General features: G+C 48.5%; 8 protein-coding genes across 8 annotated transcripts; 4 read left to right on the top strand and 4 right to left on the bottom strand.

Annotated features, from left to right (window-relative positions):
• Positions 1 to 2,511: 2,511 nt before the first annotated feature.
• FSUBG_8709 (cAMP-dependent kinase regulatory subunit) lies at positions 2,512 to 3,756 on the top strand (the record flags this gene model as incomplete). Its single annotated transcript, XM_036687143.1, has 2 exons — positions 2,512 to 3,003; positions 3,055 to 3,756. The coding sequence occupies 2 exons, from the start codon at positions 2,512 to 2,514 to the stop codon at positions 3,754 to 3,756; spliced, it is 1,194 nt and encodes a 397-aa protein (XP_036535842.1).
• Positions 3,757 to 4,257: 501 nt separating this feature from the next.
• On the bottom strand, positions 4,258 to 4,917 carry FSUBG_8708 (BCAS2 family; the record flags this gene model as incomplete). The annotated part of the gene is made up of 2 exons (XM_036687142.1): positions 4,258 to 4,823; positions 4,881 to 4,917. The coding sequence occupies 2 exons, from the start codon at positions 4,915 to 4,917 to the stop codon at positions 4,258 to 4,260; spliced, it is 603 nt and encodes a 200-aa protein (XP_036535841.1).
• A 1,304-nt stretch (positions 4,918 to 6,221) lies between these two features.
• On the bottom strand, positions 6,222 to 6,692 carry FSUBG_8707 (STF2; the record flags this gene model as incomplete). The annotated part of the gene is made up of 3 exons (XM_036687141.1): positions 6,222 to 6,447; positions 6,510 to 6,649; positions 6,690 to 6,692. 3 exons carry the CDS (start codon positions 6,690 to 6,692, stop codon positions 6,222 to 6,224), a joined length of 369 nt encoding a protein of 122 aa, XP_036535840.1.
• Positions 6,693 to 9,647: 2,955 nt separating this feature from the next.
• FSUBG_8706 (transcription elongation factor SPT6) lies at positions 9,648 to 14,049 on the bottom strand (the record flags this gene model as incomplete). The annotated part of the gene is made up of 5 exons (XM_036687140.1): positions 9,648 to 9,748; positions 9,797 to 9,901; positions 9,963 to 13,575; positions 13,640 to 13,828; positions 13,885 to 14,049. 5 exons carry the CDS (start codon positions 14,047 to 14,049, stop codon positions 9,648 to 9,650), a joined length of 4,173 nt encoding a protein of 1,390 aa, XP_036535839.1.
• A 1,930-nt stretch (positions 14,050 to 15,979) lies between these two features.
• FSUBG_8705 (MAP kinase kinase) lies at positions 15,980 to 17,686 on the top strand (the record flags this gene model as incomplete). The annotated part of the gene is made up of 4 exons (XM_036687139.1): positions 15,980 to 16,261; positions 16,315 to 16,472; positions 16,525 to 17,056; positions 17,108 to 17,686. The coding sequence occupies 4 exons, from the start codon at positions 15,980 to 15,982 to the stop codon at positions 17,684 to 17,686; spliced, it is 1,551 nt and encodes a 516-aa protein (XP_036535838.1).
• A 411-nt stretch (positions 17,687 to 18,097) lies between these two features.
• Positions 18,098 to 19,036, bottom strand: FSUBG_8704 (HAD superfamily hydrolase; the record flags this gene model as incomplete). The annotated part of the gene is made up of 2 exons (XM_036687138.1): positions 18,098 to 18,695; positions 18,924 to 19,036. 2 exons carry the CDS (start codon positions 19,034 to 19,036, stop codon positions 18,098 to 18,100), a joined length of 711 nt encoding a protein of 236 aa, XP_036535837.1.
• Positions 19,037 to 20,927: 1,891 nt separating this feature from the next.
• FSUBG_8703 (cell division cycle 123) lies at positions 20,928 to 22,055 on the top strand (the record flags this gene model as incomplete). The annotated part of the gene is made up of 3 exons (XM_036687137.1): positions 20,928 to 21,369; positions 21,694 to 21,801; positions 22,033 to 22,055. 3 exons carry the CDS (start codon positions 20,928 to 20,930, stop codon positions 22,053 to 22,055), a joined length of 573 nt encoding a protein of 190 aa, XP_036535836.1.
• Positions 22,056 to 22,878: 823 nt separating this feature from the next.
• FSUBG_8702 (Lactobacillus histidine kinase) lies at positions 22,879 to 26,179 on the top strand (the record flags this gene model as incomplete). Its single annotated transcript, XM_036687136.1, has 3 exons — positions 22,879 to 22,944; positions 23,020 to 25,603; positions 25,653 to 26,179. The coding sequence occupies 3 exons, from the start codon at positions 22,879 to 22,881 to the stop codon at positions 26,177 to 26,179; spliced, it is 3,177 nt and encodes a 1,058-aa protein (XP_036535835.1).
• Positions 26,180 to 26,475: the final 296 nt, after the last annotated feature.

Here is a 26,475-nt window from a genome sequence, read left to right as displayed (position 1 = left end):
TATATAGAATAAAATAAAATAAAATTCTTTTTTTATTAATATATATATAATTATTATTACTAAGATTTTCTTTATTTATAGATAGTATTTATATACTATTAATTACTTATTATTTAGAACAATTAGGTAGATATCTTGCTATATACAGTTGATCTCGAGTTCGGTGTTTTATTTCCCCCCCTAGCCTGGGCCTAACATAGATAGAAATAAGAAATGTCAGGATTGTTCAGTGGCCAAGTACTAGCGAAGAACCATCATACTCATTGCATGCCAGAGTCGCCCGTAGCTGGAAAGGGGTGAACGTAGCGGGGCGGCTCCAAGTTCCTTAAGCCCTTTGTTGTTTTAGGTAATTCTGCTTTCGGGAAATAAAGGCGTCAGCTTAGAAGCCATGCTAACTATCACCAAAGCCAGGAAACCAGCTTCTGAGTTTGTGAAGAAAGAGAAGAACAAAGAGAAGAAGAAAAAGGGAAAAAGAGAGAGAGAATAAGTACAACTTGGCATAGCCATCCAGTCTCAAAAGCCATCATTACGAGCATTGACAAAGGCCAACACATGGAAATCACCAGTTTCTTGTTAGTATTTGGGAAAGGTACCATATTCTGGGTTCCATTGTGGCATGTGCTTCGTCACTTCGATCGGTACCTTAGTACCTAGATATAGGTACCTTGGGCAGGCAGGCTTGTAGGTACCTTACCTTAGTACCTAGATCATTGAGGTGTCAAGAGGGAAAGCGTGATGGATGCCCGTAGGCATTCACCTGCAGATCCACTCCAAGGAAAAGATCATCGGCGATGTCATGATAGCTCACAGGTACCTACCTAAAGACTCGGCACGCACAGTAGGACAACATCTACACAGTCCAACCAATCCTTTCATTGAAAGAGGAAGCTTGGATTCTTCCCAGTTTGGGAGCTGCACCGAAGAGCAGCAGAAGTGTCTGTAGAACAAGCGCCCGAGAAGCCCGAGCCCCCGACAGGTCCGTGCACAACCTTCTAGAAAGCTTCCCTGACGGCAAGCACCTCCCAGCTCCCAATCGTCTCCACTTCTCCCCATTCCGTTGGTCAGGCCTCTGGGTTTGACCAGAGAAGCTCCTCCTCTCTGTGCTGGGATCTATCTACTGCTCTAGGTACCTTACCAGCCGCAAGCCTACTAGTAGGCACTAAGCTAAGGAAGTACCTTACTTTACATGCCCGCGCTACGACAGGAGACAATAACTCATCCGTTGTCGTTCCTTGTCCACCTGACTTTATTCATATTTTCCTGAACTCGCTCACCCTCATCCTGTCTCGCGTTGCCGTTCCTTTCGTAGCTCGATTTCTCACACCCGCATCTGCTAAGCCCTTCTTCATCCTTTCTATATTGAGCTTCCTCCATCGCCATCAGTCTCCTTGACGACGAGGCGGGGATTGGAGCAACAGAACCCCACTCACATTGCTCATTAACTCTTCCCGGCCCCTTCATCATTCCTCTCAACATTACGACACCGTGAATCTCCAAAGCTGCTCGACATCCACCTTCGTATGTGAGATTCCTGCCGCCTTTTGATTTTCTCCGGTCTCTTATTATATCAAGAATTGGGCCCCTGTCCCGCGCCTGGTTCCCCCCGATCTATAGAGCCCTCCAGGACATCGTCATCCTGCTTGATCATATCTCAGGTCGAAGGGTGTAGTTACCAGGATTCAGCGTGAGTGATAAGCCTGTTTCTTCCTGTCCTACTATTTCCCGCCTGCAATAAAAGTTTGGTTACAAGAGCTGTGTACTGAGAGCTGTCTGGGCACTCCATTCAACGAGAAATCGTTGAGGATGGCCAGCTCTGCACATATCAATCGATACCCAAGCTCTGTTGTTGCACCCATCCCCAATTCGAGTTGCTTTCAACGTTTCACCTTCCCCTTCACCTTGTCCTCCATAGCTTCATCTCTTTGATCTGTGCATGGGCTATGCACCAGGGTCTTGATCTAGGCCCCGCCACAACACGTCACTTTACAAGCGTGGATTGCAGCGCACGTCCAGCTTCACCTCTAGCGCATTGACCCCGGGACTTTTCCTGTACGCAACATCCCTTGTCGTCCAGATGCCATTGATGTTCGTTCCAAGCTTCAGCTGCAGCTCTCTCTGACACTCCTACAAGCCTGTCCGTTTGTTGATTTGGCCATAAGAGCGCCTCAGTAGCTGTAAGTTGGAGCATCATTCCTGTGCAGCACCACGTTGCCACTTACTATTATCTCTTCATTTCCTTCTCACATCCCTTGTTTGCTCTTGGTTCCAAATATTGACCTTTGACGACCTTAGCCCATTACTCGATGTATTTTCTATGGCAAACATTTTCAAAAGTGCGAAGCTAACGAAACCCGAAATAGACAATTGACGACGAGTAACCTCTCCTCATTCGCCCCGCGATACCCCTCACCTGCGTTGACCTTCAATACTCGCAGGGATCGATTCTCTGGCTATTTGTCGATAGCTTTATAACACATCTGAAGAAAACAAACTTTGTCCCAATTCTAAATCATGTCTAGGCCCTTTTCCAGTCCCTTTGGGGAGAACAGCAACCCTTTTGGGACAGACAGGGGAAAGAGGACGAACAACGCAATCCATGCTGTTGCCGAAGAAGATGAAAACGATACCATCACATCTCCTACAAACCCTCGATTTGGGGCTTCGCCAAACTCCGCTTCCATGTTCTCTGGCCCTTTCGGTGGTGGCTTTGGAGGCGACTCTTCATCTGAAGCACCTCCATCGCGCAACCTCCCAAACCCCGATAGCTACCCTGCTCAGTACAATTTTGGTCGCCGAACATCAGTCTCTGCCGAATCTCTGAAGCCAAGTGCTGATTCATATGACAATTGGTCACCACCTTTTCACGAGAAGTCTGCGGACCAGCTTGAGCGTCTTAAACGTGCTATTGAAGGAAACTTCCTTTTCAGCCATCTCGAGGATGAACAGAGTGCCCAGATTCTGGGTGCTCTTGTTGAAAAGCCGATACCAGCCAAAGGTATCAAGGTGAGTAGTGTATACACGACGTTGAATTGAAATTCTGACAAGATGTTGCAGGTTATTAGCCAGGGTGATGCGGGGGATTATTTTTATGTCGTCGAGAAGGGATCTTTCGACGTATATGTCAATCCTACTGGTTCGCTTCAACCCGGTCCGGATGGCATGGGTAACCAAGTCGGCAACATTCAGGCTGGTGGTTCGTTCGGAGAACTGGCACTGATGTACAATGCACCTCGAGCTGCGACGGTTGTCTCAGCTGAGTCCGGTTGCACTGTATGGGCACTCGATCGTGTTACCTTCCGCCGTATTCTTATGGAGTCGACCTTCGCTCGCAGGCGCATGTATGAGAGCTTCCTTGAGGAAGTTCCACTTCTTGCAAGTTTGAACCCATACGAGCGCTCCAAAATTGCCGATGCTCTTGAAACAAAGAAATTTGCGGCAGGCGAGGTCATCATCAACGAAGGAGACCCCGGCCACTCATTCTACCTTCTGGAGAGTGGTGAAGCAGATGCTTACATTGGACAGCCTGACAACAAGGTTTGCCATTACAAGAAGGGCGATTACTTCGGCGAGCTTGCCCTGCTTAATGACGCCCCGCGAGCAGCTAGTATCGTTGCCACGTCTCCAGTCAAGGTTGGCAGCCTGGGCAAGAACGCTTTCCAGCGACTTCTCGGTCCTGTAGAGGGCATCTTACGAAGGACCAAGTATCAGGGTGTTGCAACCGGTGTCGAAGAGATGGATCCTCTCCACACCGGCTAAGTCAAAAGGGCAGATATATGAAGTCATGAAACTGAGGCTTGTTGGACACGCCGAGAATCCCCGTCACTGGTCTTAGTAGTGCTGTTGGGTTCGCATCGTGCTGGTTGGGTGTAAATGTTTGATGGCGATGTGCCTAGGCTTGGATTGAGAAATGAAGGACGGAGGACTTGACTTTGACATGGCGTTTTGTGAGGTTTTCTACCACCTTCGCTTCCCTGAGACAAGTATTGCTAGTGATCAGAGACCTTGGTTGATATCAATATCATTATGCTACATCTCTCCACACCATGAGCAGTAGAAAGCAACAAGACTGAGATTGAATGCAATCATTGACGAGCGATCTGTTAAATTAGAGGAAATCCGTGAGACCTTAGTATGTGTGGCTTCCTTTAAAGACTATGGAAAAGACAATGTTGGTATCAAAACGCCTGAGTTGAGGGGGGAAATTCTACAACCGACCGGACCACCTCTACATATTCCATGGTAAGCGTACTACATTGGTTATTGCCCCTGACCCTCCGTGGCCCTCCGCGTCAGCTCCTCCCGAATCTTCCTCCGAAGTTCTTCAACCGCAACTTCAGTTTCTAGCACCCGGCCGACGCCAGTGCGCCAAGTATCATCCAGTGTCTTGATCTCAGCCCCTACAGCGTTCTGCCTCTTCTGCCTCTCTAGGTTCACGATGTCGATTTCACGCTTAGCAGCTGCAAGTTCACGCTCCAATGCCTGGAGCTCCGCCTCGAGTCCATGGTTCCCTAAGAGCCAAGCATTCTTTCCCCACTTCTCTAGAAGCTCGAGGTTTGTGAGACGTGAGGAGAGGTAGCTATGTGCGATAGCGGCAGCAGGCAGGGCGGTCGCTGGAGGAGCGCTAGGAGAAGGAGCCTCGTAACGGCTTAAGTCGAGCGGTGCAAGTGGCATGGATCTGGAGACGCGCTCAAGCTCGGCTATCATGACGGGCGTGAAGGAGGGTTCTGGATTGGAAGTCGGCAGGGGAGGTTGAGAAGATGCTTCGGCAGCGATAAGGTCACGGGCTGCGGCCAGAGCTTCCGGGGTCGGTTCCTGGTCAACATCTAGAGGTCAGTTAGCAAAGGAATGAGTAAGGGAGACTTGGAGAGCATGATACTTACAAGGAAGGGATTCGTGATACGCTGGAGGAATGGACATCTTTGAGTTACGTGTCGCGGTGCGCTTTCGTCAACCCAGGCCGACTGAAAGTGGTGAATCAATTGAGAAGAGGACAACGGTTTGTAAGTATGTATGACTTGTTCTCTGGTTCTTTCCGACTCAGGAACAGTATCTAGCTTTAAGCGGAAATCGTAATTTTGTACAGGCAGATAGATATCTGAGATGCAATTGCGATCACAGCCTTGCAGCCACAAACTTTCACAAAATTATGAGCAAGGGGAATAAGCACGGACCATGAAGTAGCCTCATCCGGTCTGTTCGATCAGCCTTGGTGGCTGAGCTTAACAGCTCATGGAACATGCAGGGATTGGCAGCTTCCCCCGCGTAAGGTACCTCCCAACAGAAAGTGTGTTTACTGGTTTACTAGTTAAATGCTGAATCAATCGGGATGGTGACGGAGTCGCACTCCACCAAAGAACGGCAAGTAAGGTGCAGGGGACATAGGGACAACGACGTCAATGCCACCAAACCGATTATATATTACAGATATATGCAAGATGAAAAAACCCGGCCATTCATGTATTCGACGCTTCCGTGATATTTACACCCATAATAGAGGAAGATATTTAGTACTCTTACCATTCAGTATCTCCTCCTAATAATTCCAAGCGAGTGAGTTGTTCCAGAACTTAACCCAGCGTAAAACTCAGCACGCTCGAGCGCAAAATGGCTGCTCCCAGATATGGCATTGCCATAACCTGATAATCGATGAACAAAGTGGTGCCCGATACGGCAGAATGATCAATTTTGGGATTTAAAGGCCCGGCAATTAAATAAGTGCTTGATAATTTAAGATGATTTTTTTTGTAGGAGTTGAACGCGCGGTCGACTTCTTCCCTCACTTGAGCTGTTCAAATTGAAAAGGCATCTGATAATATTAACTGTGCCTAATTTCGGCCATAAGCAGCCTTGTTGTTCGCTTCGGTGCGAAAGTTAAGATAGTTATACAGTAATACATTGTTCCGCTGGAAAGACTGCTTTCGCAGGCGGTCATAAACCATGCATGATCCACGTAGAGATCTGAGTAAGTCACGAGTGTTTCAACAATTCCGCCGATATCCCTTTCCACATCCCCCAGGCATTCCACCCGGTGACCCCACCAGAAGGCAGTTTGGTTTCTGTTATTTCATTCGTTTAGTCTCGTGTCGTTTCGTAGTTGTAAAGCAAAGATCAAGCTCGCGCCGCAATTCCAATACACGTGAACCCTCAAAGATGCCCCTGCCATAGTATGTATGACAGCAAGCAGTGACTACCAATCTCTTGGTAAGGACTCGATAATCTGATTAGGATGAGGACCGACCACTCTCGGATGAGTCGGTCTTCGAGAGATCCTCGTGGTCTTCTTCCTCGGGGCCGTGAAGTGACTCCTCGAAGACCGGCTCGGGCTCGTTGACCTCAAATTTGGTCTTGAGGTCGCTCACGTGGTGAGAGAAGCTGCTGCTGTTGGAGCGGCGTCTAGTGTTCGTGAAGGTGAATTGTTCGTCAGCGATGTCGTCGTTGACGGTTCCCCTGCAGGTCGTGTAAGTGAAATGTGGAGACGGCAACATGGGGGTTGTATTAGGCTAACATACCAGTTGCCTCGACCAGAGCCGTCTTTCTTCACCTTCTTTGGGTCGACATCGGCAAAACCGTTCTTACCAAAAAAACGAGGGACATTTTCCGTGGGGAGTGCGGTTCCCTCGGCAATACCCTTGTGGTCACGGTCGTTGGCCTTGTGAGATCGGGTCACTGTGAGCAGTATCTGTTAGTACCATGGCATGACAAGGAAGTGGTCATAGGCTGACTTTTGGAATGTATGTGAAGGTGATATGAAGAAGAGATGATACTGTGATGGTATGGCGAGATGAAAGATGTAAAATGATGAACAGGATGATGAATGATGGAAGGAGGGGTTGGGGTACGCGAGAATTGGAAGGGGAGCTCATCTGGTTTTAAACGGATTGGACGGGCCAAACGTCACCAACGGCAGTCGCCAGTGAACATGAGCATACCTCCTCTAGAGTCTACCTGAGCTACGCCAGGTGCGGGGTGCCCAAGTACTCCGTGTATATAAGTCGCTATACGGAGAGAGGGGAGCAGGAGGAGTACCTAGGCGAGGAACGACAAGACTGAAGGATTTGAGAAACTCACTTTTGAGCAACAGAATGTTTTAGAACTAACACCAGGCGACTCGACAGTACGCTGTCGCGGTAGGATGCGTAAGTTGGCGTGGAATTGAAAGAGGTGGCGTTGAATCTCGGAGTGGGTAGGTAGGTAGGTAGGTTGTCAAGGACTCAGATGAGTTCGATGAGGGTATGGTTATTTATGGGTGAAATATTGTGTAAGAGAAAGAAGGGTTGTGATAGCAAGATCTTTAGCTTAAAGAACTGATAATTCAAGACGAAGCAAGAGAATTTATCAGTGATCTATGAACCTGCTTGTTTGGAAGGGGGGCTTGCCTTTATATCCCGGGAGTCACGCGAGGGACTATGCGTGATGGCATCACCTTGTATCCAATCAGCTCATTGCAGTCCGATGCTCCTTCCCGCCTACCCAGCACCATTTTACACGAGGGGAAGCAGCCGCAGCTTCCCAATGGATGACAGGCTTTCAATTGGACAATTGAGAATTACAGAGCGCAAAGAGAAGAGGCGGAGGGGGCCAGCTAATGAACTGACTTGATCGAACTTGCCTCATCAGGGTCCATCATGGAAAGACCAGGCCTGCAGCTTCACCCAGTGCAAGTACCCACCTCTCCACCTCCGGCTCATCTGCTGTGCTGATGGATACTAATAAGTGGATCTCGCATGTCCCATCCCGACTGCCTATCGCGTGACCATGCGCAAGCAGCCGCTGGCCGAACTCTATGGTCCAACAACACCAACCAAGCTACAGTCTAACGTGTTATACAGTAGGTAGGTACAGCTTGAAGCACGTTACAACCAACTACCTAGGTACCTACTGCGGGGGACAGCTTCCAGCATTCCATTTGCAAAGAACCAAGTACGTAGACTGGTAGAGAAACTGTCTGGTTTCAAGTGAGACTCTACCATGTAATTGAATGAAACAGACGTGGAAAGTACCTGTTCAATTCCATCATGTCACTCTCTGTGTAATCTCTCCCGATCAATGAGTGGAATTGAACTCAGCCACTGTCTTTCTCTGACCTCCCAAAGCAAAGAGGGGCCATGCTATGATCCAGTGTCTTTGCGTCTTTTCTGGGAACACCATTTGGGTTTCTATAAGCTGATGCTGATGCTGAAATGCAAGGTCCCTGGATTCGTGAACTTGAAACCTCGATTCTGTATAGTACAGATTGAATTATCACCGTTCTTGATGTATAATAACTCTTTGGCATGGGATGACCTCACAGTCCAGTTTCCATACAATTGATATTGGCATCCATGTTTCTACAATCAGTACAGGTCTTCTTACCTTAGTTTTTGACTCTTCCTTGGCTTTTGGCTGCAAGTGGCCCAGAGGCTGACGGACCCCACAAAGTCATGAGTGACAATCCCGCTTATAATTATGGGACCAGATCTGGGGTAAGCCGGTAAGACACGCAGGTACCGGCGGCTTGTCTTCCGCTGAAAGTGATAGGTATACCAACCGCAGTACCTACTACCTAGGTTCGTACCTGGTAGATGGTAATGGCTTGTAGCCACGCAAGAAAAGCGTACTGGACAGTAGGAATGGCACAAGGAATCTTCCAACTGCAAGATATGCGCTGCGATAGTCCGTACTCCGCCTTTAGATAACTCTGGTTCACATACAGACATAGAATCACACGATAGGGAGCCATGGGTGTCTCAAATAATTATTGATACATACTGTACACCTTTATGTTGAAATCAGCCCCACCATATACGGCCGAAAGAATATTATACGTTCATCCCTAGAGGAATCATGAGTCTCAAAAAATCAGGCCTAGGGGAAATTGGTATTCCAAGATTAACTATACCATCTCCGATACCGCCCCGACCTCGTGTCTGTTCGACTCAGCCCCCAGCGATCAATGGATCTTAGCAAGGACTGACTCTGCCAACATGAAGCTGAAGAGCACATGACCCTTCTTATTGGCCCATTTGGTATAGCTATCACAGGATCCCGCCAATCGCAGGCGCCAATCGAATTCAGAGTTCTTTTCAACACTTATCGGTGACTTGAATCCGTTTTCGGCATACTTGAGGGTTTCGATATCCATATCCGCTCGCTACTCATGACATGTCTGCTTCTCGTGACCCGAATGGAAACCCTGAGCAGGATCCTCCCGATTCTAGAAACGCCGCCAAAGACTCAGGTTGAGGTCTTGTGACCTTCCCCACTGTTTTGTTGTCGCATTGCCAAACAAGGCCAGCTTCACAGCCCAGGCCATCGAGAACCACTGCGGTGACAAAGATAGAACATGCGCTATCAGCACAGATCAGTTAACGGTGAAGCCAGGTTTGTGTCATATGGCTGTGTTGCTTATCCATTTAGACTCATTAAGCATGCGTCAAATTGGCTTCTCTTAATTGTTGTTTTTCCCCCTATCTTCGCCGTATCGAGACGGCGTCTAATACAACCCCTTTGCTTATTTAATAAAGAGATATCGTCGACTTGCGCCTCAATGATACAATTGCAGCGTCATCCCCGTCCCAGAAAATGCCCATTCTGCGTAATCAAACAAATACATTTCTCCCTCTCTCAGCATATCACCTATGCATATTATAAGAATAGGCCCCCATTTCCTACCGGTGACCCATCTTGGAGAACTCATTCTGATATCGCAGCTTGAATCCGTTGCACAGCGCTCGCATGTCAGGATATTGATACCCCTTGAGCTCAAACCCTTGTGGAATCGCACGCACAGGCAATGCAATCACCCTGGCCGACCTACTGGCCTTGAAGCACAACCAAAAGTATCCAGGATGCTTCGTGTCGATGCAGAACGCGTAAGCCGATCGGTTGGGATTGGCGTCGATGTACGTTGTAAGCCATTTTTCTACATCTATCGTTAGCATCATACCTTGTGTCTGTGACCACCAGGGTGTGTGGGAACTTACCTGTTTCTCCCCGGGATCGGTTCTGATACTTATCGTGTCGCATCAGTTCTTCAACTTTACGCGCCATGGCTTTGACGTGTTCCACGATCAGTTCGTCCAGGTCAGTGTACGTATATTTGCCGCCCACGCGCAGCAGCTTGCCGACTGAGAATTCTGTTTCTTTCTGCATCTCGAGCACGTCAATGTGTTGGTAAACACCATCAGCGACCTTCCAGGTCACTGCTAGATGATCGTTACCCTTGGATGAGGGCCGAATGATAACCTCACCGTTGGGCTGCGATCCCAGATATTCTTCTGCTTGCAGGCCATTGAACGGTTTGAAATTGGGATGCTTGACAACACGCTGGGTTCGTCCCGTGGTCTTGTCCTTTTCTCGCAACTCTTCTTTATCTGCTGCTTCAAGGGCGTAGTCCCACCCGTCTCGACCGAGGTTGATTGGGCGCTTGTACGGAATACGTAGGGTTTCATCCCGCATTGATAGCTTGGCCATAAAGTCTTTATAATTGATGTCCAAAATCTTTGCCTGCGTCGTTTGTCCCGAGGTCAGGGCATCCTTGACGGACGAACGATGGTTGATTTCATGACCCTCAATACGACCTTCGATACCACAGTCGAGCTTAACAATGGCGAAGTCATCCTTCACAACCCGAACATTGATAGGTACAATCATGCCTTCACACAGTGTCTGCTTGGTCTCACCAGTAAACATGGTAAAGATCTCGGATGCTGACAGGAGAGCGAAATTCCGTCGAAGTTCTTCATAGGGCGCCTGGAGTTCGGCACGAATTGTTTCCAACGTAGCGCGCTTGCGCTGGCTGTAGTTTCTCTCCAGTTGCTCTGCGTACTCTTCCAGGACTAGCTCGTTGACCTTGTCTTGTTCGTCCTGCTTGAACAGCTTGCGGACGATCGCTCCGGGTCCATTTTCGTCAGTTTCCGCTTTGACATCCTCTTCATCAAGCTCAAGAGCATCAGCAGCCATTTTACGTCCGAGCTCGTAATCTTCAGGATGAACTCGTGTGTTATCTAGGGGGTCCGAAGCAGGATTTGTAGCCTCATATTCGATGAACAAGAAGCTGGCGCAGTTGTTCCAAACTCTGGGGCCAACGACAGGCAGCTTGCCACTATCTGGATCACCCACAAGTTCATCTCTTGTACCCACAGCACCGCCATTAGCATTGATGGCCTTGATGACACTTGTTGCCTTACGGGGACCCAATCCAGACACGTAAGGAAGAAGGTTGGCGGTGTAGGGATCGTTCATGGCCTCGTTGATATCAACACCGCAGAGGTTGACCATGTCAACCATGGCGGAGTCGAGGTATTTGGCCAGTTTATCAGGTGGGAGAAGGTTTTGGCAAGGGTGGTATGAAATGGAGGCAACGTCTTTGCCGAGAGCAGCATATTCCTTCATAGGGTTTTGCATATATCGCGCCAGAGCAACACAGTACCTCGTCACAGGATTCAGACTTGGGTGCTCGGCAAGTGCACGAGGGCTGTCCTTGTACAAACGGGCGACCTCATCATTGACCACCACAACCTCCAATGGCTCTGTTCGATAGTCATTGGTGTCTGGGTCCTCAAACTCAGGGCCCATAAGGCCCTTCTCGTTGACAAGGCTCTCCAAGTCACGTACCAGCTTAGTCGTCTCAGCAGACCAACCGCTAACGCCAATCACATCGGGTCGGCGACGCTTGACCAGCTCCTCAAACTCTTCTCGTTGGCGCTCATCTCTGGCAAGGTTCCCAAGCTTTCCTTGCTCAATCACACGACCATCTTCCTCAACCCATGCCCAGCAGATAGGATCGCGGGCAGGATCGGCCATGCCATTGGAGAGAACTAGGACACGAGGTGTAGTGCCCAGTATCATGCCCTTGGGCTTGTAGGGTGCCTGATCGAGCCGTTTTGCATATTCTTCTCGACACATCTTGAGCACCTCATCTTGGCAGAAAGTTCGAATGACTTCTTTGACATTCTTTGCGATGATCCTTTCGAGTTTGGGATACGCAAGGTCAAGTACTTTCTTGCGCTCTTCCCGCCACTGCTCGGCCCGGTCACTGAAGTTCTCAGACTCGAACTCCTGATAAAGTTGTCTCCGGAAGTCATATCGGGCTGGCATATCAAGCTTGATGGTGACAAGGCCTTCCTCCTCGGCCTTCATCATCTTCAGGAAAAGCTCTGGTTGGTGGACTAGATCAGCAATGGCCTGGTTTTGCAAATACTTGATCTCATAGTATGGGTGAGAATCATCGATTCTACGTAGGCCCTTCTCAGTTCGCCTGCAGCTGATCTCAGCAGCCTGGTAGTACGAATTTCGAAAATGTTTGCGCATCCTTGGGCTTGCGAACAATTCTTCAGAATACATCTGTCGAGCTGCGTTGATAACTTGGTCGCCTGTGTCGAAGTTGTCGTCGACCAAACTATCAGCCAGGTCCATGGGATATTGAGCGTCATCATCAGGAGTGATCTTCTTTCCATGTCGCAAGGCGTTCTTAGCAAGCTGATCCGCTGAGATTCCATAAGCACGGACGAAGCTGTAGGCCTTGCCTTGGCGGACCCGTTCAAGCAAATTCGATTTCGAGCCTGGCCGTTTTGTTAATGAGAGATTTCCAGCCATAGCAGCAAGGTCCTTGAGCTGTGGACCGTACTGGAACTGCAAATAGTCTTGCAAATCTTGAAGTTCTTCCATAGTGGTCGCCTCTGGAATCATCTCCTCCACAATTGTGTCGTGAATTGCCAATCCTTTGAGGTTTTCAAATGTCTTCTCGAGAGCATTTCTCTTGTCCACGAAAGAACGAAACTTGATGTCCAACTCCAAGATCTTCCAAAGGTCGTCTTGGTTCAAGAGCTTGTCTGCACTGATGACGTACTCTGGCGCATCAGGGTCATCACGATTCGGGTTCCGCGTCTTTCTGGTGTGAAGTAGGTAGTCTTTGCGATGCTGGAACACATAAGGCACCTCAACTTCGTCAACAATGAAGAATTCGAGGACTTTGCCAACAGCTTTGCCGAATGGGATCTGGAGGTCGGCCGCCAAACCCTTCTTTGGCCACAACTGGTTCGTGATCCATCTTGCCTCCTCCCTAAACTGCTCTGCATTAAGCTGAAGAGTCTTGAAGGTCTTCCGGTCGAGTTGAAATCGCTCGGGCTCGTCGGTGAAACGAATCTCGTTATCTTCGTCGGTCAGAAGCTTCTCTTTAAGTTGCGACGGCTCGAACACGTCCTTCAGCTCAATGGCCTGTTCCTCTCTTTCACGATCTTCCTCCTCCTCTTCCATCTGCAACGCCCAATCGTAGTCCTCGCCATTACCAAAGATGGCCTCCATATCGTCCAAGGCATCCTTATCGAGATTACCAGTGTCGGCGATATTTCCAATAACACGGTCTCTGGGGCGGGCAACCTCCGCATCTTCTCGTTGTTGTTCTAATTCCTCAGGGTCTTCAGGGAAATCTTCTTCGATGAAATCGTCGAACTCGTCGGCTTGGCGGTACGATCTGCCGTAAGGTCGCTGCTCGCTTGCGTCTTCATCCTCGTCCGAGAAGATGTCGTCCAGGCCACGGCGTTGGTTCCCCCTTTCTTCATCGCGGTAGCCACGCTTGAGGCGCTTGAACTTGGACTAAATATGAAGTCAGGGGGGCTGCTAGGACATGGTAGTTTGAGCAGCGTCAGGGGAAATTTACCTGTGTTTGGGGCTTGGGACGCTCGCCGAATTGTTCGCCGATGAGATCCAGATCTTCTTCATCAAGCTGCGCCTCCTCTTCACGGTCGCGATGTTTTCGCTTTCGTTTGTGAACGGGGCGCACATCGCCATCTGATTCGCCGCCTTCTTCCTCGTCTTCATCCTCATCAACAATGAAGCCTTCGCGGACCTGAGTGGAAGGAGTTAGGGAGCGTGTCGTTGCGCATAGTTTATGATAATACGAACCTTGCGAGCCTCTTCCTCATCGTCGTCATCTTCCTCCTCCTCACTAGAGTCTTCCACGGCAGCCTTTCGTCTGCGCTCCTCACCACCTTCATCAAAAGACTCGTCCTCTTCCTCGTCATCAAGTTCGGCCTCGCCGGATATCAAGTCGCGCATACTGTTGCTCATCTTGGCGACTTGCGATGCTGCCAAGCAGGCAACAAAGCTTTCTTTGTCTGCTTAAGTTTGTCGGCGATTCGAGAAAATTCCGAAAGAATGAGCGTTTGGAGTCTCGGGGCTTTTCGTTATAGAGAAAAAAAAAAAGACGACAAGAAAAGGGAATTACTATGTGTGCTTTTGTTGGAAAGCTTTAGGTAGGTATTTAGGATTTTTTGGCGATGCGCTGCAGAGCTACACGTGCAGCCTTGTCGCGCCTGGCAAGGACACAAAAGCGGTGGCATGATAATCCGCTTCCGACAAGCCGGTAATTGAACAACAACCACCAACTCCACTCTTACCTTCTCCGTTCCTCAGTTAAGGAACTCGGATACAGCTCGATTGATCACAGAATGTTTGGCCATCAACAGCACTGTCTTATTACTTTTTCCCATTATTATTTTTGGGGGGTTTGCTAGGCATGCAGGTATGTTCGTATGTATGCCATTCGAACTTTACCCCTAATTGTACTGTGCTGGTTAGTGGTCCAAGTGTTGTTTAAACATGTTTGAATCGCCCGGTGTCTGATGCATTGTCTGTTCTCATGCCACGATTACTTTTTTTGTATCCTATTCCTGTTTTAATCACTTTTTTATCCTTCTACAAATGTCGCCATGAGTTGGACACGTTCTCCTTCTTATGATCAGACCATTGCAAATTCTTGTGAGATATTGGAGGTTCGCCTATAATCGGTGTCGGATATGATACCTTCAGTCTACATACAACGTTAGAGCTTTGTGCACTTATATGGTATCCATAGTGAGCAATATTGTGACTGATCTATATTATCTAAGAGATGCTTTATAGGTTTAGAGCACCTGAGCCGAGTAGGGATTTGTGCTGTATTAGTCTGGGCTAAAGACTTATCACAGACAACGGACGACCACCATCTTATCATGGTTATGAATCGATGACTGTACGGAGCTCGAGGCGTGAAGTGTCTCAAGTTCCGAGTTTTTGGCCAGTAGCCATCCCAGCCTAGACTAGGTTCCTACATAAGGTATCCAGACAGACAGGGCATGGCGCCTCCTGGACGTTGAACTCAGGCTCAGGCTCAGGCCTCGCCTCGTAGGGAGACGTACAATAATTACTCCGTATTAATGGACAATGTCTGTACTCCATGGTGTCCCTTTACGGCGAACGAACGGCCCACTAGATTTCAGGTACATAATTTCAAATCCGACAGGCCGTTGCTGTAACTCCTTACACTCTTCATGGTTAAAAAAGTCGTGATCACATCCCCTCGCCAAATTCTCCCGTTCCCCTCTTTCCCCCATCTCGTCTTACCGCCCAGCTCTGCCTGTCTTTTGTGGTTTGTTGCGCCTCCAACTCCCTCAGAGCGCAACTCCAGCCACTCCCGTCACGTTGTCGCTGGCTAGACCCCGCCCTCCACTGTCCGCGCCTAACCAGCCAGAAGCTGTGAAAGAGACCGGGACAAATCCCCCATTCGCAATCTTCAGCGACGCTTTGCATAGACGCCCCTGATAAACCACGATCAACTCTGGTCGAAAGGTTTCTCTGTGTTGTCCTTTTTTATCATCGCCATTGACGTCCTTGATTCTTGGCGATAGAATCAGGGCCTTTCGCTACGGTCCGAAATCAACGTCTGCTAGCGCTCGCGTCATCTCTACGGCAGGCAAGGACAAAACGCTTCGCCTCAACTGCGTCTATCCAAGCTTGGATACCACGAGCAACTACTACGACTGCTCAGCTGGATCGATATTCTTTGTTGCCTGGTGCAGTGACTCTCTGTTCTAAGCATAGGAAGCCGTCCACCCGTTGTCAGTCACTACACGATAAGACCAGTCCGATCAAATCTTCGGCTTTTGCAGCCCTCAGCGAGCCTTCAGTTTTCGGAGCCTCTTTCATCAACCGAGCTGAATTTCGCGCTCTACTCTCCAGAATGGCCGACCCATTTGCTCCACGCTCTATGAAGCGCAAGAACGTCAAAGGACTTGCACTCAAAGCGGCTGCCCCTCGACCCCCACCAACCGCCGAAACCAACCATCATGAATACAGCGGAAGCCAAGATGCAGGCAAGGATGAACAGTTGGAGATCGGTATCGAATACAAGTTGGACCTAAGACCCGAGGATCTCGAAATTCTCAAGGAGTTGGGATCTGGTAACGGCGGTACGGTCAGCAAAGTGAAGCACCTAACAACAGGTACTGTCATGGCTCGCAAGGTCTGTATTATGTGTCACGGAATTAAGGGGTTTTCTATTAACATATTCGGCAGGTTATTCATGTGGAGGCCAAGCGAGAAATACGGAAGCGAATTGTCCGAGAACTCCAGATTATGCACGGCTGCCACTCTGACTACATCGTGACCTTCTACGGTGCTTTCTTAACTCCAAATAACGATGTTATAATGTGTATGGAATATATGGATGTTGGGTCAGTTCGATATGGTACATCCATGGCGATATGATAGCTGACACTAGACCAGTTCCCTTGATCGAGTCTCGAGAGTTTTTGGCCCCGTTCGAGTCGATGTTCTGGGTAAAATTGCAGAAGCGACTCTTGGTGGTCTGACATACCTGTACACAAAGCACCACATCATGCATCGTGATATTAAGCCATCCAATATCCTCGTCAACTCGAGGGGTTCGATCAAGCTTTGCGATTTTGGTGTTTCTGGCGAGCTTGTCAATTCTATCGCTGACACCTTTGTCGGTACTTCCACTTACATGGCACCCGAAAGAATTCAGGGTGAAAAGTACACGGTCAAGTCAGACGTCTGGAGTTTTGGTCTGAGCATCATGGAACTTGCTATTGGCAAATTTCCTTTTGCTGCTAGTGAGCAACTCTCAGATGGCGATTGCGCTCCCGCGGGTATTCTGGATTTGCTTCAACAGATTGTTCACGAACCGGCTCCCAAGCTTCCAAAGAGTGATGCTTTCCCTAGCATTCTGGATGATATGATTCAGAAGTGTCTTTACAAGGAGCCTGAACGTCGACCAACTCCCCAGGAGCTTTTCGTAAGACAGATTCCCACTATTGTTTGTTTTGACATGTGCTAATGTTGTCAGGACCGTGACCACTTTGTACAAGCCGCCAAGCGTACACCAGTTGATCTTAGAGAGTGGGCTGTCGGTATGATGGAGCGTGACAATAGAAAATCCCACCTGGCGCCTCAGCTCTCGCCTGCAACCCAGGATCTTCTGCGCTCAAGTGACTCACCCACCCAGTCACAGCAGACACAGGCATCTGCCCAACCCGAAGAACGGTCTCACACTCCCACTTCTGGCGAGATCCCAATCGGTGGCGCTGGTATTATCTCCCCTCGCGATCAGTACGGCTCTGGCCAGAGCCGATCACCGCCTCGCAACGGATACCCTTCTTCACGCACACCAGCTTCGGCGCACCCCGGACTTGGGCCCAGGGTTGTCACCACAAATTCTATTCCCAAGGTTTCAGGCTATCCTGACAGTGCTGGTCCTGTGAGCGCGAACGCTGCTACCTTCAGCTTACCCGTTCGACCAGCACCGCCAGGCGGACCTCTTCCCCCTCCCCCACCTCGAAAGGAGACTCCCGATGAGCTACGAAGGGAGAACCGGAGACAGGCAACGTTTGGATTGCCACCTAATCCTGGATACAATGTATCTTAAGGCCACATTTCCCGAATTGTTTCCCTGAGGCTGCATCGTCCGGAACAACCTTGCCGAAAATATTGGGACAGCGGCCTCACCCTGAAGATCATTTAGCATATCTCGGCGCACTGTTTTGAACCTGCGGTGGTCTCTGGCTAGATCACTACACTTAAATCACTTCATATACCTTCTTCAAAACCCAAAGACCTGGTTTAGATTTGAGGTGAGGATCTGTTGATCTCAATTCCCGAGTCTATCTGCTGTGTCTATTGTCGAGGAGAGTCATGTACAGAAATCGAGCTCATGTAGGAAACCTAAATTAAATCAATTCGCGGTTGATTTGGCACCGTGAGATCAAACCCTGGCGTTAAGGGGTGTGACAAATTGTGGTTAACATTTGTGAACTGACAAGGGCTCGCGTTCTTCTTGCTATTCCGGGCCGGCGTCTCTTCCCACGAAGCCTTGTTCAAGGATATCAACTAGCTCATCCAGCGCAGTAATGACCAGATCAGTATGGGCATGTTCAGCCAATTCTCGATTTACATCATTCACGAGCAATACGGTAGCCGCGCCAGCCTTTCTACCTGCAGTCATGTCGTCGATAGAGTCCCCCACCATGATAAGACCACTGGCGTCAGCCTCGCCAGATTCGCCGTGTAAGCCCCAGTTCTTAGCGATGTGCAGGATACCAGCAGGATCAGGCTTGGGTGGGCGGAAGTCTCGCGTCACGATGGGATGAAAACGAGAGCCTTCAAGAAACTTCTCCATGAGGTTCTGGACAGGGACATCAAAGTTGCGGGTGCATATCGCCTTGGGGATGGCATTGGCGTCGAGGTACGCCATCAGAGTCATCAGACCTGGTTGAGGGGTCTGGGCCTTCATGGCTTCACGCTCAATATTGCGTATAGACTCGAGCGCAGTTCCTTGTTCTAATTTCGGGAGAGTATCGATGTGCTCGAGTATGTCTGTTGTTTTTGTAATTCCTAAAACATCTCTCATTTCCTTGAACATGTATGTTTGAGGCTCGCTATTTACTGGGTTAGCGATGCATTCGTTGTGCCAACTCCTCTTGGTATGTTGAGGATAGTATAAGTGCAAAGATGAACCATTTTCTATTTGTTTAACGACATCGGATAGCGGAACAAAGAATATCATCAAGTATTCGTTTGTACAAGATATGTGAGTCGAGGTCACGGGCGGGAAACTTCCGAGCCATAAAATAGGAGCAGAATGAGACTGTAAGTGCAGATCTTACCAAAGGGTGCCATCCATGTCAAAGACCACTCCTCGAAGCCTGGGGGTGTCGGCAGGAAAGCTATGCTCGCCCTTCTTCAGTGGTATGAATCGTTTCGGATGTGATGAATTCATGATCGAGACCAGACGGCGTAGCATAGAACTGAGCCTGAGGCACGTCAAACGACAGTAGAGGAAGGTTGATATGGAGGTCGAGCGTTCTCGCGAGTATGCAATTATATGGAGTTACTGGAGTATCCCTCCTTGGTCTTTTCTCTCATTGATGATAAAAATGAGAGCAGTGTAGTTGGCAGTGGTAATGAGTGCTTTGACTCAGAGATGACGCTCTTATTGAGGTGGGGACAGAGATAATTCGGGGCTAAGAGTCTCTTAGGTTACCTACCCGTTCCAGCGACTACACCTACCAAAGGTCTTGAATGCATGTACCTGTAGTTGGTTATTAACCACAGTATATTGCAGCCCAATATATAGGTAGAAATACCACTCACATTTGAACAAGCATAAGGTACCTCTCTAATGCTTCATTGGCATCAGATGCCATGGCACCGTTTGGGCAACAATCCGCTTAACAATACGAACTTGGGTACTGAGGCAGGAAATTAACGAAGCCATTGTACGTCTTCATATCGAGATATGGGATATTTCCAATATATCGATAAAGAATACTCAAAGATCTCTAAAGTTTATCATATGGCCTCTTCCACTCTCTTGCGTCCGTCTACGGTGACGAGTACTTGCTATCATCCTCAGATTTTGCCAAAACCCTCTGCTACCTAGGTACGGTAAGGTATCTTTCATCACCCGGCTTTATAAGCGTCTTTCACATCTTTCACAGAACTTCAGTCTGTTCTCCTCGCCACTGCCATAGATTCATATTCATCAAGTCCAACTTCGCGACCATGTTTCGTCCCAACAACCACAAATTGGCAGCTTTCATGTCCGGTGTTGAAACAATGCTCAAATACCCCCCAGTCAGCCATAGGCCCAAGCCACACAATGACTTCGACTTTTAGATCCTGCTCAGCGATAGCTTTTATATATTGCGAGATCAGAGCAGGTTGGCGTGGATAGATGAACATCAGAGCTGTCACATCGGAATCCTGCAGCCTCGAAGTGACATCCCAACTACCACGAACAGTGTGTATGGCTTGTTCTGGAAGATAGCTGTTGACATGGTCTCTCATACCAGGTTGCTGAACTTCAACTCCTTCAATATTAACTATACCATGATCAAAGCCACTGCATTGGCGTTGTGTGTTTAAATATGCAAGCAAGAGAGCTTCCAGTAGCCCAGATCCGCTTCCGATCGAAAGCACAGTTGGCGTTTCTCCTAGAATCTATTAGTCAGTCATATACCAAGAACACCTTGCCTTGGAGAGGGGATTCCGGACTTTTGGCATGGTCCAACGAAGGCGTGGTGTTGGGGATTGCGTTGACTAGGTTCTGGAATAATTTGTGGGAAAGGCTTAGACAACAATCCGGAGTGCGGATCGGTGCTCCATGTAAGTCAAGCTCAGGAAGGTCCATGTTCTTTATGGTGGGCTTCAAAAGAAGAAATCAAGTATAATAATATTAATAGTCAAGCCTTCTTAAATGCACGTTGGAAACCTGACCCTTAGTTTTAGAGATATGGTAAAGTCTGCTATAACGCTAGCCTTAGGGGGCAAGAGAATTTATACCTGGATATAAGGTATTAAAAATAAACTTAGTAAAAGATATCCTGAATCTAGTAAAATCACCCTAATTTTATCCTGAATTACCTAAGTCTTTTTATCATTTAGTATCAAGGTCCCAAGTATTCTTTCCTCCTCTAGGCTACAGGTAGGTAGGTTTGTTCTGTAGGCTTGTCGAAGTGGCGTCCCGTCGTTTTATGGTGGATAACACCAGAGTCAATAATTCACCTTGCAAGTGAACCTACCTTATTTTAATTCAAATCAAAATTAAAAAGAGAAGGAGATCAAAAAACTCTTCGGTGCAGGATCACTCTCTTTGCGATCAATCGACTATGGGTGGAAATACAACGGGAAACATGCATCTCACACAAACCAACTACGAAGACGTCGAATCAAACTGTCAGAATGTACCGCCTACCCAGTTCAACACCTGCTTTCATACCGTCGAAGAAATTCTAGCACATGAGAGCACGAATCATCTTTCGCGGCCGTCAGAAGCACCTTATTCGTTCAAGCGATGGCTACCCCTGATTCTAAAAACACGAAACCTCGATGCTAAAGCTGCACAAGTTGTCAAACTTACACGAGGAGAGGCCAGGCTTCTTGTAGCAGCATCGCGTACCTCGATCATCACTGGTGAACACAACCGAGCGTATCAAGAAGACATCCAGGAAGAAATCATTCCGCATCTATCGTCTCTCGACTTCCCCACCGAAGGTCTCTTTATGCGTTTGGATCGTTGTTCACCTAAAGATGGTCGCCAAGCCGTACCGGGTAGGCTGTCTCTCCACTCCCCAACGGATATAATTCTTCGCTTGATCACGTCACAGCGAGCGCGTAATGAAATATCAAAGAGTCTTGAAGGGGGGAGTCCGACTGTCGACTTGACTTTTCTTCCATTCAATAAACGTATGGGGAGCGAAAGGGAATACCGAGTCTACTGTGCACCTGAGACCGGAGCCATCTCCGCAGTAAGTCAATACTGCTGGCACAAGCCATGGTTCTTTGACTGTGAAGAGCACGAAAATCAGACAAGAGTAGTGGATCAAATCTGGGAGGGAATCCAAACGATTCACAAATCAATACTGCATGATCTAGATCCGGATGACGAGCAGGATCAGCTGCTTCTAAACCAAGGGCTGTCGTTCGATGTGTTTTACGACGAGACAGACGAGACGGTGCAACTAGTCGAGTTGAACGTTTTCGGTGCGAGGAGCGGATGCGGATCGTGCTTATTCCATTGGATCAATGATTGGGGCCAACTCTATGGCCATTGTGAAAGGGTCGAGTTTCGAGTCACACGAGGAAACAAAAAAACACACAAGTGACAGTGGTGTTACGGATTTGTCTACTTAGTTTCTGCCACAGCCATAGGCGTGTCATGCCTCTGAAACTATTTTCCCGTTCCTGATGATCTTGCGACTACCTAAGTTATAGTGCCTAGCCACAAGCTTGGGTGAGGACTTGCTTGGCCCTAAGTTGTCTCCCTCAAGATCTCATGCTTGTCCCGCCAGCAGCCAACGTTTAAGCAACGGGCGCAGCCGGCAAGTGTGCATATAGCCCCACTAGGCTTTAGACTAAGAGATCTCTCTAAGAGTGTTTCCCAGTTCCCTAAGGTACCTTAGTTGAGCAAGTCACGGAAAAATCTAGACTATTCCTTTGAATGATAAAAGAGACAATCTTCGCACGTTATTGTTCATGTGAAAGCCTGGCATGGGAGAGAAATCACGAGAGCGTACCTCTAAGTCATCCTAAATTGTCGTCATATATAACTATAAAAACCTTGTTAGTGTGGTTGAACAAAGAGTTTGAGAACATGTACGATTCATTTCTCTCTGAAGCTGTTGGTATAGTACCTTAGTAGTTAATTAAACTATTCCCGCCGGGAAGTTAGGTTTGTAGGTACATACCTTAGCTTGGGGTACAGCCAATACGAGGAAGGACGTCTCTATAGCTGATCGAAGCCCCACACTAGCTGCCCGGGGTGCATGCATGCTCAGCGTCATCCTTATTTTCAAGACTATAATACTCCGTTCCGTAAGCTGCATTGCTTTCCATTATATTCGATTTTACACCTACGACACCTGTCCCTGACCTCTCTACTTTATACATCCCGCAGGGAAAACATTAAAAGTCGCGACCGTGACAGCCTATTCCTCTCAAAAGACTGACCTTTGGAGATCACCGGCCACTGTTCTTATGGAGCTCTAAGACTAGGAGAATGAAGCGTGCCTCACAATCGTCTCACTACTCTAGACACGAGTACCATCAAAACAACCAACCATGAGCTCCGCCACAGGTTCATCCACCCTGGCATGGCCGCCTAAACAGCGACCTTCCCAGCGAACGGTACGAAATCACTCGCTCTATAATTTCCTGCATGCATGACAACGAGAATGGGCAGATATCTGATGCGTCGGGCAGAAATTGAAAAACGGAACCTTTATCATTCCCAGGACTGGCGAACGATCGAGGTCAGAATTCTCGTTAAGCACATCTACCAACGCAGTAGTTGCGGACGAGATCAACAAGAAGCCGAAATACCAATCCTTCGAGGCCGCTGAATCCTTTGGTGACCGTGTCCACATTGTCGCACATAACGTCAAGACTGCATTCATCTTGATATGGCTGTGGCTACACACCGAAGAAGGCCATGGAGTTCTCAAGTGTACACTTGCCTACGTACTTGGTAGTATGGGTACCTTTTTCCCGCCCTTGACAGCCTTTCTTGGCAACAGAGATGGAAAGCATGTCTCTGCTACCATTACCGTTTACTTCCACCCAGCACGAACCGTTGGCTCTATGCTTGAGGCAACTGTTATAGCAGTCGTTGCTGTGTTCTACGCGGAGGTCATCTCGATGCTGTCGATGGGAATTGCAATTGCCATGAGATCCCAACTCGGCTTGACTGCCGCTGCTCATGTGTTGATCCTCATTATCTGCATCGGAGGAGGACTGGGCTTTGTGGGCTGGGTAAAGCAAAGACTCAACAGCCCCCTTGTTAACGTCGGCTCAACCTTGGCATCGATCGCAATCATCTCCGTAATCACCAAAGAGGAGGGCGTACAGGGAGGATACTTTGACGACGACAAGATCGTCCAGGTCTTGAAATTGCTTCTTGTCGGCATCACCTGCACTTTAACAGTCAATGTACTAGTCTGGAGAATCTCGGCAAGGCGTGTGCTTCGTAGGTCCATCATGACCGCCACCAGCTCTCTAGGCGACAAATTATCGTCCATCACAAAAGGATTTCTCAGCGGAACGGAAGATGAATTCTGGACAAGCGAGTATGGCCGAGTCTCTGCCCGGTACAACAGCGCATACGCAACGATGAACTCGACGCTCCGAGAAGCCAAATTTGAGTACTTCTTCCTGGGCCGAGAAACCTTTTATCCGCTTGACAAACATCTTTCAAGATCGGTTGAGGCACTCTCCCAAGCTATAGGAGGACTGCGAAGCGCACTCGAAAACCAATTCACTTTACTCAGAGAGGTTCCCAACCTGGAAGATACCTTCCCTTCACCAAAGCCCACAGGGATGACATCCATCTTGAACCGAGCCATTTCTGCATATAGTGATGGTGGAGGTCAAACATTATCTGACATTGATGAATCTGGAGAGAGTGAGGAAGAACGGCTCGCGGCGAGAAACAAATCGGAAACCGCCCTAGACACAGCCCCTGCTTTCCAAGAGCCTTCTGACATCTTTGCCCTCTTCATCAATATGCTCGGCCCGTCAATCAAGTCGCTGGCTCATACGCTATCAGAAATCCTGCGTGAGCCTGCATTTGGACAGGACCCGAACAAAGATACCGCGGTGAACGAACAGTTGAGGGAGAGCCTTCGAGATGCTCTAAATCTTTACAATAATGCAAGATCAGAGTCATTACAAGAGCTTTACCTTACCATTCAGATCGGACGTGCTAGATCTGAGAAGATTCAAGCGGATATAGAAGAAGTTGCTGCAGCATGTGGGCATTTCTCCTTCAGTTTACAGGCTGTAGCTGAAGAGACTGATGCATATTTGGATGTACTAGAGGACATCAGGTACACGGCTGAGACGGCGCCGCGTTCATGGAGTTGGCTCAAATTTTGGAGGTACTTCAGCCGGGCTGGGCCTTCAGACAAAGACCGGATTGAAGACCCGGAACGCGAGAGCTTGATACAGAAGCCACCAGTACCGAGATTGCGGAAATCTCAAATGCCCAAAGGTATTCCAGATACAATGGTCGCACGACGAGACACCTTCAACTGGGACGCTGCCCCACAATCTAGCAGAGTCAAAAGAAAAGTTGCTCAGAAAATGCTCAAGATTTCCCGATTCATCGTACGGGAAGACATCCTTTTTGGTATCAAAGTTGGCATTGGTGCTCTTCTCTGGGCCATGCTTGCTTTCATACCAAGCACAAGACCTATTTACCAGACATGGAGAGGTGAATGGGGTCTCCTTTCCTTCATGATCGTGGCAGCCATGACAACTGGCTCAGCGAATACGACAGGAACTGCCAGATTCAAGGGTACCCTCATTGGTGCAGCCTTTGCCGTGGTGTGCTGGACTGTCAGTCAAGGCAATGGCATTGCACTGGTGTTTCTGGGTGGCCTTGTAGCTTTGTTCAACTTCTGGGTGATTCTGGTCATCAAAAAGGCTCCACTGGGTAGAATTGCTCTGTTAGCATACAACGTGAGCACCCTTTATGCCTATAGTATCTCGCAAGATGTCGACGACGACGACGATGACGAGGGCGGGTCCAACCCCCTAATTCTGGACATTGCCTGGCATCGAGTTGTGGCGGTCACTCTAGGCATCCTTTGGGGTATTGTTGTTTGTCGAGTCCTCTGGCCGATTTCTGGCCGGAAGAAGTTCCGCGAAGGACTTTCTGTCTTGTATCTCCAGATGGGTCTCATATGGAAGCGTGGCCCTCTTACTGTGTCGCTCACTAAGGACAGCACACATAATAACACGCTTGACTACATGCGCGAGGGCGAACAGGCGGCTCTTCAACGATATGGTAGGCGCTCACTACCACCCCTTTCTTTTCCACGCTAACTCTGTGACAGCCTTCAAACTTGCGAGCCTGCGAACGGCTGCAAAGTCTGAATTTGAGCTTCGCGGTCCATTCCCAGACGCAGCCTATGGGCGCATTATGCGGTCCACCAAAAACATGCTTAATGGTTTCTATGCGATGCGTCTCATCACATCAAAGCGAAATCAATTGACAGAAGGCGAGCGGGCCTTGTTAGAGTACACAAGCACTGAGAGAGCTCTCCTTTGCCAGCGCATATGTCACGTCTTTCAAGTTATCGCTTCGTGCCTTATGCTAGAATACCCCTTGACTGATGCCATCCCTACGGTTGAGAACAACAAGGACCGACTCTTAGGGAAAATCTACCAATTCCGCAAGGAACACATGAGTACGGATCTTTTGGGCGACGAGTCCCCTTTGGTTGTCCAAGAGAGTGATTATGCTTTGCTGTACGCATACACACTCGTTACGCTACAAGTGGCAGCTGAATTAAACAAGGTGAGGGCCGAGATTGAAGCCCTGTATGGAGTTTTGCACGAGGAAGCTCTGCTGCTGCAGTAGAGGAGGAAGTAAATGCTCTTTTGTATACTTAGTAATTCATGATACCAGACTTCCATGTTCATCGCGTGGTGAGTCGGTGCGTTTTCTGTGCCCTGTGTATTCTTTCTCTTGCGTAGGTAAATAGAAGCTATCATTTTATGATATGAGGTTTAATATTACTGCTCTTCGTGATTATCGGAAGCTACCTATGTTCGTATGGGTTGCCCATCACACGCATCATTACCTTGTATGCCCCTTAATCCCCTAAAGCCATGAGTCGTAGATAGCAGTAACTAAATAATATCTAGATCTGGAGG

Source organism: Fusarium subglutinans (assembly GCF_013396075.1).
Source record: "Fusarium subglutinans strain NRRL 66333 chromosome Unknown NRRL66333_c0000122, whole genome shotgun sequence".
Taxonomy (NCBI): domain Eukaryota; kingdom Fungi; phylum Ascomycota; class Sordariomycetes; order Hypocreales; family Nectriaceae; genus Fusarium; species Fusarium subglutinans.
The sequence above is the reverse complement of the archived record's forward strand: the minus strand, read 5'-3'. Positions and strand labels throughout refer to the sequence as shown.